The 9,093-nt window shown below is 49.7% G+C and overlaps 1 protein-coding gene across 1 annotated transcript in view; it reads right to left on the bottom strand.

Moving 5' to 3' along the window:
- Positions 1-7,839, bottom strand: part of EGFR (epidermal growth factor receptor) — a gene marked incomplete at both ends in the record, with an annotated part of 150,389 nt that extends 142,550 nt beyond the window's left edge. The window contains one exon of the mRNA XM_082303842.1: positions 7,737-7,839. Coding sequence (XP_082159968.1) covers positions 7,737-7,839 — 103 coding nt within the window. The remainder of the gene's footprint in view (positions 1-7,736) is intronic.
- Positions 7,840-9,093: the final 1,254 nt, after the last annotated feature.

Raw genomic sequence — 9,093 nt, 5'->3', positions numbered from 1 at the left:
AGCAGCCAGCTGTGTTTGCCTCAGGCAACCATTCAAAGCCTCTGTGGCTCCGATCCCATGGCTCCCGATAGGTAAAATAATACTTTTCCCTACCTAGGAGAAGCGCTGCGTGAGCTCGCAGTGCCCCAGTGCCAAGAGTGGCTGATTTCCAGGACTCTTCTGGTTATCTTCATATTTACTGCTGAATCTGGGTGACGGGAAGGCAGGGATTATGCCACCGCGTTTTGATTACCAAATGCACACAAACCCCGTTCCCACAAACTGATAATTTTCTTCTCATAAAAGATAAAAGCCAGAGCTAAAATACTACTATCCTGTCATCAAGACAGCTGGTTTATATCCTCTCCTTCTTCCTTCCACATCTTCCCCGGAAAACATCCCGCCTGACACGGTCCCTGCCGACTCGCCCAGCCCCACTGGCCCCCACGCCCCAGGAGCCGTCTACCCTGGCAGAGCGGTTCTGGCAAAACCGCCTTTGCTGGTCCTGCTTTTTTTTTTTCTTTTTTTTTTTTTTTTTGGTTTGGGATGGAGGAGGCTGGCAAACCCACCGCTTTTCCAGGGAGCTGGAGGATACACCCGGGGAGGCTACCCGCCCTTCATGCGGCACCTTTGCAACAGAAAGGAACCACAGAGCGGTAACCGCTAGACGGAGGAGAAGACTTTTAACCCACACAGCAGTGCTGGTGGCCCTTGGGGCATTGCTACTGCTCAGCAGCTTTCACCCCACCTGCCCAAAGCCCCAGCCCGCCTGCTTGCGCGCCTCTAGCAAGGAGCTGCAAGCCTCCAGCTCCTCTGGTCGGAGGGTAGCAAGGTAAGGTGAAGGCACCAAACATATGGAGGCCAGGGAGGTAATGGATACCAGGCCTTTTTATTATTTACTATTATTTTTATTATTAACTCTCATTATCTTATTATTTCTGCTATTATTTTTTATTTGCATTATTATTTGATGAAAATGAAAAAGTACTCACAAACATTTCAGGCTGCATTTATCTCTCTACTTAACATTCGGAGCAGTGCTTTTTATATGCATATAAATGACAGCTTACCCCACCCCCAAAACCTGAAGTTTTTCACGGGGAGGAAGAAGGGAATTGAATTAAGTTCATTAATTTGAGCCAAACTCAGCAAACATGCCTTGGTCAAAAAAAATGAGTGGGAGGAAGGCGTAAGAAAATTAAGTGGTGTTCTGGTATTTTCAAAATAAACCTGCAAATTTTCATTTCAAACAGCATTTCATTTTCCTTCTTACCCAACTTTAAAAGAAAATAAATGATCTCAGGTCAAATTTAATCTTCCAGATTATCTTAAAACAGGTTTTTTTGGTTGGTGTTTTGTTGTTGGTTTTTTTTTTTCCCCTTCATTTCACTAGAACCACCTTGACATATTTATTTCAGTTTATTCCTTTTTTCCCATTTTTTTTTTCCCCCTTCAACCGCTGAAACAAACAAAACCCACCCATGATTTGATGCACTCTAATAGCAAGACATGCATGCGAACACGTAGATGTTTACTTTCATGTACGCAGATGTGCTGGGCAGGAGAAGGCACGCTGGCAGGAGGAGGAACCTTGCATCTGCCTTGCATGGATCTGTCAACAGCCAAAACACACTTTGCATTAAAACTTCAGAACGAAAGCTCACACGCCTTTATGGGCTACGTAAATCCAGCGCTGCTCTCTCCTAGCAATGCCTTCTGTTCTTAAAAAAATGGTGCAATGTGCAAGCGTACTTCTTAGCTCAATGGCCAACGCACATGGCCTCGTCTTTTCACTCTGATCATCAGAAAGTTTTCCTCTTCAAATGCACAATCTCACAAGTGGGTTTCTCACGCTTCCTCCCTGTGAGCCACCCTCAATAACATTATTAAGCACAGAGAGCACAAGGCCCTATGAGACAAACTACGAAGGCATGTCATAGCTCTCAATAAATAACCATCTTGCTCCAGCAGGAACAGACATTTATTTTGGTACAAATTCTCTGTACAGAGGAGTACATCTTTTTTTTTTTTTTTCTACATTTCCTTTAGGAATGACTTCTGCTGCCCATATTCATGCCAAATGTTCTGTAACTATTTCTGAAGAAAAAAAAAATACACTATTACTCAATACTGTTAGGTCAGCAGAATTCAGCCCTCAAAAAAGAAGTATTACGGTCCCGTTTGCTGTAGTTGGAAGCCAAGAAGTAACACGTCAAAAACCAGAATGGGCAGGAACGATCCTAGATCTCATACTGCCCCTACTAATAAAGCGTTCCTGGCAGCGAAGGGGCACAGGAGAAGGTCAAATTGATATGCAAGTAACAGGGTCAGTGTGTACTGTCCCGAGCTGAACAACGACTCTCAGAGTCCACACAAAACACCAAGTGGTGGATTCCCGCGCTGCGTACCATGAACTCCTGGCAAAAAAAATTCAGTTGAACGCTTTCTACCCCCACCTACACAATGCTGATAAATCTGTAGTGCCGGCTCTTGATGTCCTCATGCATTTCACAAGCTCTCCAGAGCCAACAGGTGTGAACAAACAGCAGCGGTCCTCAGGAATCGAGGACTTCTGGTAAGTCACATCCAAGGCAGCGTCACATCCCACTCTCGTCACCCGAACCCGAGGACGTGTGGCATTGCATCAGCCTCATTCAAAGGGCGCATCCCAGAGGTGAGGGCCCGTCTGCTAATCCCTCGTCATTATTCCCGCTCTCCTGCCATACCCCTTAGCTCCATGAAGCAGCAGCTCCCGCTCAGTCATCGTCCCCCACACAGGCACTGGCCGAAGCGCTGCTTAGGACTCAGAGAGGCAAATTCTGCACTAACTTTGCCAACTGCACTTACGGCAAGACGTGTTGCTCAAGTTAACCTTGAGGCGAGAGCAAGGCAGGTGACTATCCCTGTCACAGCAGTAACTGCTACTTGAGTATTCATCGGAGGCTGCACACCTTCTACAACTGCTGCAGAGCAAATCCGGGAAATGAAAAGTGAGAATGTGCCTTCCACTGAGGAGCAAATAAAAGCTCCGCTGCCTTTCCTAATAACTTTCCCTTTCTGCTAAAACTAGCAAAATCCTAGCTGGATTGAGTGTGATTCCTGTGCCAGCTGAGCCCCGACTGACAGAATTGCATTTTTTCCCTAGTAGGTGCACAAGGAGGGCAGTCTAGCAGCATGGGGGTTGGAGAAATTATAAACACAACCAGAAGATGCCTAATGCAATTCACACATTTCCAAAATAACAACTGCTCTAGCTAGCAGGTCATCTTTTTACAGAATAAGACCTCACCCCTGTTTTCAATTGTCTAAATTAAAAAGGTTTGTCAGCTGGGTCACCCCAGCAAGTGCTCCTGATGTAGACTGGCCAGAGGATGCTTTTGTGGGTACAGCCAATTCTGGCTCCCACAGTTAAAGTTCTACAAGTGAAAGCATTTCTCTGACAGTACAACCACGTTTGCATTACACAAGCACTTTTGCAACATGGAACCGAGTCTAACATGAGATTTGACACAAATTCTTGTACCTGTAAACGCCAATGCTTATAACATAACATGCTGACTACTAATTTTGAACATATGTTAGTTCTTCCTGGGATACTCCACTCACATATGCAGGCTGATTGTACCCTCTGATGCACACATGCTACCGAAACTTGGACCAATCCAGGAGTTTGTGGCAATATCAACAGTTTCTATGCAAAACCATTCCATGAAGGTACTGTCATCCTCCCTAAAATGAAGTAAACCTTTCACTGGGCTTGTTCCCGAAGAGCTATTAAGCAAAGGCAGTTTGTGCTCAAGGGAGATAAGGACACCTTCTGAAGGAACTGGTTTGGCTAGTCAGCTATCTTGCTGCTAAAGCTAGCATATCCCAGTGATTTCAGTGATACAGGGATACCCAAACGCAAAAGTCAGCCCTGAGGACCATAATGGCATTGTGCGACACTCCCTGAAAGTCTCTCTATAAATTAACAAATGAATTACAACGGACTACTCCGATTGTACAGTCTCCAGGGCATTGATCTTGATTTCTTATTTATCTGCAAATCTCTTAATATACTCTTGATGCAAGAAATAACACATTTGTATTTTCTACTATCACTCCTGTGTGTAGTTTGCTCACCACACACACACACTTTGCTGGGAGTTCAATCTCTTCTGCAGCGATTTGCACACAGTCACTGTACTTTGCAGATTGCCTGAATTAAGGAGATGACTGCTGGCACTTCACCTTCCCTTCCCTGCTTATCAGAAATTGCCCTTAACTGTGGGCTTTGGGTTTTTTTCTTAACCATTCACACATTGAGCCACTGGGATAAGAGCAGCTCTATACTCAAGACTACTTATTTAATGATACTATTTCACCAAATTGGACTGTATCAGTATCTAAATTTCCATATCTCTAACAGCATACACTGCCAAGGCTACACAGATTTATTTTAGTTTCCAAATCAAAAAAAGTTTGGTCATTTACCAAGGAGGGGGAAGAAAAAAAAAAAAAAAAAAAAAAGGATGCATAGACAAGGCCTTAGATAATGAAGAAATACCTACAGACACACACGTTCACTTGTGTCTCCACACAGAAAACGCCACTTGCATCAGTGGTAACACCAATACAGGAATGACAAAACAGCGTACCAGCAACGCCGGTACTGCAACAGGAGCGTGAGACGTCCTTCACCTGCGACCTGGTGCCTGGCAGCAGGCAGGCAGAGGACACTGCCGACTCCTCAGCCAAGCTGCAGATGCGTGGGCAGCTGCCTGCTCCTGGGAGGCCCCCGCGCTCGCTCCTGCAGAGACCTCTGCTCCCACGGAGCAGCGGCCAGGTTACACCAGAGGGCATCTAAAAAGACACTGGATGCCTGTGCATAACCGGATCAAGCCCTACACGATCCACAAAGATTACTCTACTTGTATACATGTTGCAAGTAGGTATGGAATAATATACAGCGCAGAACCTACAAAACGATGTAAAGGGCAGCAATACGTAATAGCAGTACACACGTAGCCCACGCGTAAACACTGCACAGCATATTAGATGGAGCTTTTTAATTTCACATGAAAATAAATAGTCAAACATCCTTAAGGAACTAAGTTTTCCTTCGTTTTTCAGAAAGTCATCAGGCACGCAAGGCCATCGCAGCCAACTTCTGCAGCTCCCGAGCTGCCCAGCGTGCTTGCATGCATGCTCCCAACATAGCGCAGCACGCTCCCATCCCACAACGGCTGCAGCTACAGATCAAAACTAGAGATATAAAACCAATACATAGCAACAAAAAGCAGTTCGCTTAACTGTAGTGCTGGCACCGAGCATTGACACCCAAAACAGGACGTGGGTCAAATGCACCTGTGTATGCGGCATGCCAGCTGTCACAGGTATTTATCGCAGGTACCACGGAGCAGGCCATCCGAGGCACATTAATGGAAATCCAGATTAGTTCCACTGTGGTTAATCTGGGTCAACATCAGAGCAGGTAGACAGAGACAGAGGCAGGTATCGATCCCTGTGAGTGTACTTCAGTTTCCAGCAATGCTGTTTGGGTCTGGAATATGCACAACCAGGGGTTTTTTTGTATCTTAATGACTACACTGTTATAACTAAACCAGTTTTCTCTCATCCATATTCAAAGAACTCATTCTAAAATTTTGGTAAATGACACAATTGTATTTAAATTTCCATTCAAACATTATGTTGATCAGATTTTATAGGTTGATTCTGACATTCTTCTAACAAAAACAACATTTGCCCAGGTACTGTTTTTTTTCTTGAGACGCCTCCTCTCTTTGGTAATAGAACAAATCAGGTTGAAATTGTAAAAAGTGCAATTTCATATGTAATTTGAACTTCTCAAACCCACAGAATTTGGTCTTAAAAGTCAAGAGTGTTGCATATATTTATTACAGGACATTTACTTCCAGAATGACTCTGAATTCTGACGCTGGGTCCTATCACTTGACCAAGGAGGCAGGTCCTCAACGTACACTGATGCTCTATTACCTGTTGGACCTGTCATTTCAAACCAGTATCTCACAATTCTCAAATGCCGCTTCATTTTGTACCCCTAACTTCTTTTCTTGCTTATCCTCAAGTGTGGGGAGAAACTAATAAAGACCAATCAATCGATTCATGCTTCCTGAAGAAATTCTTCTGCCTTCACATTTGCCACTGAGCCTCCAGCTCTGCTGAGTTTATCACTTAGCTGTTGATTATTTAGTAATCCTCAAATAACTGGCACCATCATAAGTTTATGAGACACAGAATTAAACACTATAAACATGGTATTTCTCCTCGCACTTTATATATCCTACAGGGCATGTGCACCTGAGACTACATCTCAAAAGACTTAACGCAAGCACAGCAGATGGACTCTCCTTGCTTCTCGTCATTTTCAAAGGGTGAGGGGGGGAAAAAAAAAAAAAAAAAAAAGAAAACTGGGAAAGAAAAACTGGCCATGCTACATCAACAACAGGTATGAACGCGATTTCTGGAACAAGAGAATCTCTCCACTTTTCGAAGGTTGTGCAACTAGTTCTTTTGGACAGGGTGTTTCCCCCTTTCAGCACAGTTTTACTGTCCACAGTCACAAAAGACTAACTCAGTTGCTTTAAGCCATGCATCAGCCCTTCTAAAAACTATTAATTCTCCATTTTTTTCTTTAAAAAGAAAGACGGGGAAAAAAAAAAAAAAACAACAACAAAACAACAAAAAACCACCACCCAAATCTGCATTTTTTTTTTCCTGGCTGGCAGATTTCCAAGATAAAGAGGACTGCACTCTGCCTGGAACAGCAGCCGGGGCCTGCTCTCCAAACTCACAAAAGAGAACACCACACACAGAGAAAAAGCGACGGATCAGACCAGCCAGAAACGTTTTCTCACCCTCTGAAACAATTTCTCACAAAAAAAAAAAAAAAAAAAAAAAGAGAGAAATAAAAACAAGCCAACCCAAAAGAAACGAACCAAAGCCCAAACCACCCGCCCCACCAGACAACGCGGGCCGGCGGCGCCCGCGCCGCGCCGTTCCCACGCACCCCCGGGCCGGGCGGTCACTGCCGGGGGTGACAGCGCCGGCTGCTTCGCGCCGGGTCAGGCAGGGATAAATCGCTCCTCTTTTTAATAACTGGGCAACCAGCACCCTCATGAAGTTTCCCCTCTTTCCACGCCCCCCCCTCCCCAGGTGTTTACATTTTATTATTATTTTTTAACGGGACAAGCGGAGGTGCCCAGGTCAGGGCGACGGGCGGGGGTTACCGGAGCGGCGCCTACCCGGGGGCTGCGCGGCTTTTCCCGGCCGCCGGGGCGGGGGTGGCGGCAGCGGCGGTGCGGGGCTGAGCCCGCCGCCCGGCCGGGCAGCGCGCTCCGGGGAGCGACTGGGCAACGCGGGGGGGTGGGGGGGAGAAGAGGGGGAAAAAAAAAAAAAACAACCCAAAACACGAAAGGAGAGAAGCACAGCCGATGAGATGTGCCAAGGCTTATTCCCTTTTCTTTCCTCCACCCCCACAAAAGAAAATAAGCCTAAAATCAGGAAGTCGGAGCTGCCTGATCGCTGCTATAGGTTTGGGGGTTTTTCCCTTTCTCCTCTCTCTCCCTTGTTTTTTTTTTTTAAGGAAAGAAGTAGTTGGGACTTTCCCTCCGCCGCTCCCCACGGGAGGCCGCGGCGCGCCGCCGCCCGCAGCCCGGCTCCCGCGGTCCCACGGGGCGCAGCCGGCAGAGCGGCGGCGGGACCCCCTCGCCCCGGCCCGCCGCGCCCCCCCTTACCTTTCTTTTCCTCCACGGCGGAGCAGAGGGCGAGGCGCCCCAGGAGCAGCACCAGGACAGCGGCCCCGCGGGGCCCGGCGGCGAGGGGGCTGCGGCCGCCCATGCTGCGGGACCGCCGCTCCCTCGGAGGGGTGGGGGGGTGGGACGGGACGGACACACGGAGGTTTCCGCGGAGCCGCTCCTCTGCTCTGCTCTGCCCTGCTCTTCTCCCGCCGCCGCGATCAGCTCCTCTCCGCCGCGCTGCCCCGGGCGGCTCTGCGCAGCATGCTGGAGGGCGGCCGTCGAGGGCTGCGCGCACACGTGCGTGCCCCGCTGCGGGCGGGCTGCTGCCTTCCTCCTCCTCCTCCTCCTCCCTCTGCTCCTCCTGCTGCAGGCGGCAGCGGGTGCGCAGGGGCTTGCGGAGCGGCGGGAGCCGGCTGCGGGACGGGGCGCGCCCGGCTGCGCTCTCCGCCCGGCCACGGAGCGCAGGGGCTCCCTCTGGGGACGCCGAGGAGGAGGAGGATGGGGCGGGAGCAAGGAGGAGGGGGGAGGAGGAACCGGCGGCGCCTTCCCCGCCCAGGTGGGGAAAGGCCGGACCCGCCACCTGTCCGGGGTACAGGGCGAGAGGAGGGCTGAGCGGGGAGGAGGCAGTTTAGCCGCCCCTCCTGGCTCGGGAGGGTGGGGGGATGCCCCGCGTCCCGCTGCCAAAGGCGCAAGCGTTTGCGCCGCTGCTCGCAAAAAAGCGGCGTGGCCCTGGCGCGGCCTCCGTGTCCCCTCCCGGGGGGAGCCCGGGCCCCCGGGGGGGGCAGAGGCTGTGCGGGAGCGCGGGTGCCCCGGGGTCTTTTGCAGCAGAAGCCCTGTCCCGTCCCGTCCCGTTCCCCAGGGTCCTCGCAGCCCCCAGGGAGGGGAGTGCGGGCAAGGAGCGGCTGAGGCGTTTTATCGGGGAGCAGCGGCAGCGAAGCCGCTCCGGAGGTTCAATCCGCTCCCCAGGGGCGCGTCTCCGGGGCTCTGGCCCTCGTTTCTGCTCCCCCGAAATCAGCGGAGCCCGCTTCGCTCCTCCGCGAACAGCCCTGTTCTCGTTCCGGTCACTTTACCCCCAAAGCTTGCAAGGCCAGGTGTGTCTGTGAAATAAAACTGCACTGTTTCTATGCATGTTTTAGCTCAAGGATAGCAGGGTCCATATCTGTGGATACAGTTTCTATTGCCCTGCACCAGCAGTGAGAAAGCGCTCCTTGCCCCGCGTAGCACGTTACTTAATAAACACGCAATAATACAGGTGTCCTTCAGGTGCTCCAGGGACATCCACAGACATTAAGCAAAGGAGTACGTGCATGGTGCTCCTTCGCCCCCAACATCTTTCCCCCTGAGAGGCAAAACC

The sequence above is a fragment of the Platalea leucorodia genome, assembly GCF_965183815.1.
Source record: "Platalea leucorodia genome assembly, chromosome: 1".
Taxonomy (NCBI): Eukaryota; Metazoa; Chordata; class Aves; order Pelecaniformes; family Threskiornithidae; genus Platalea; species Platalea leucorodia.
The sequence above is the reverse complement of the archived record's forward strand: the minus strand, read 5'-3'. Positions and strand labels throughout refer to the sequence as shown.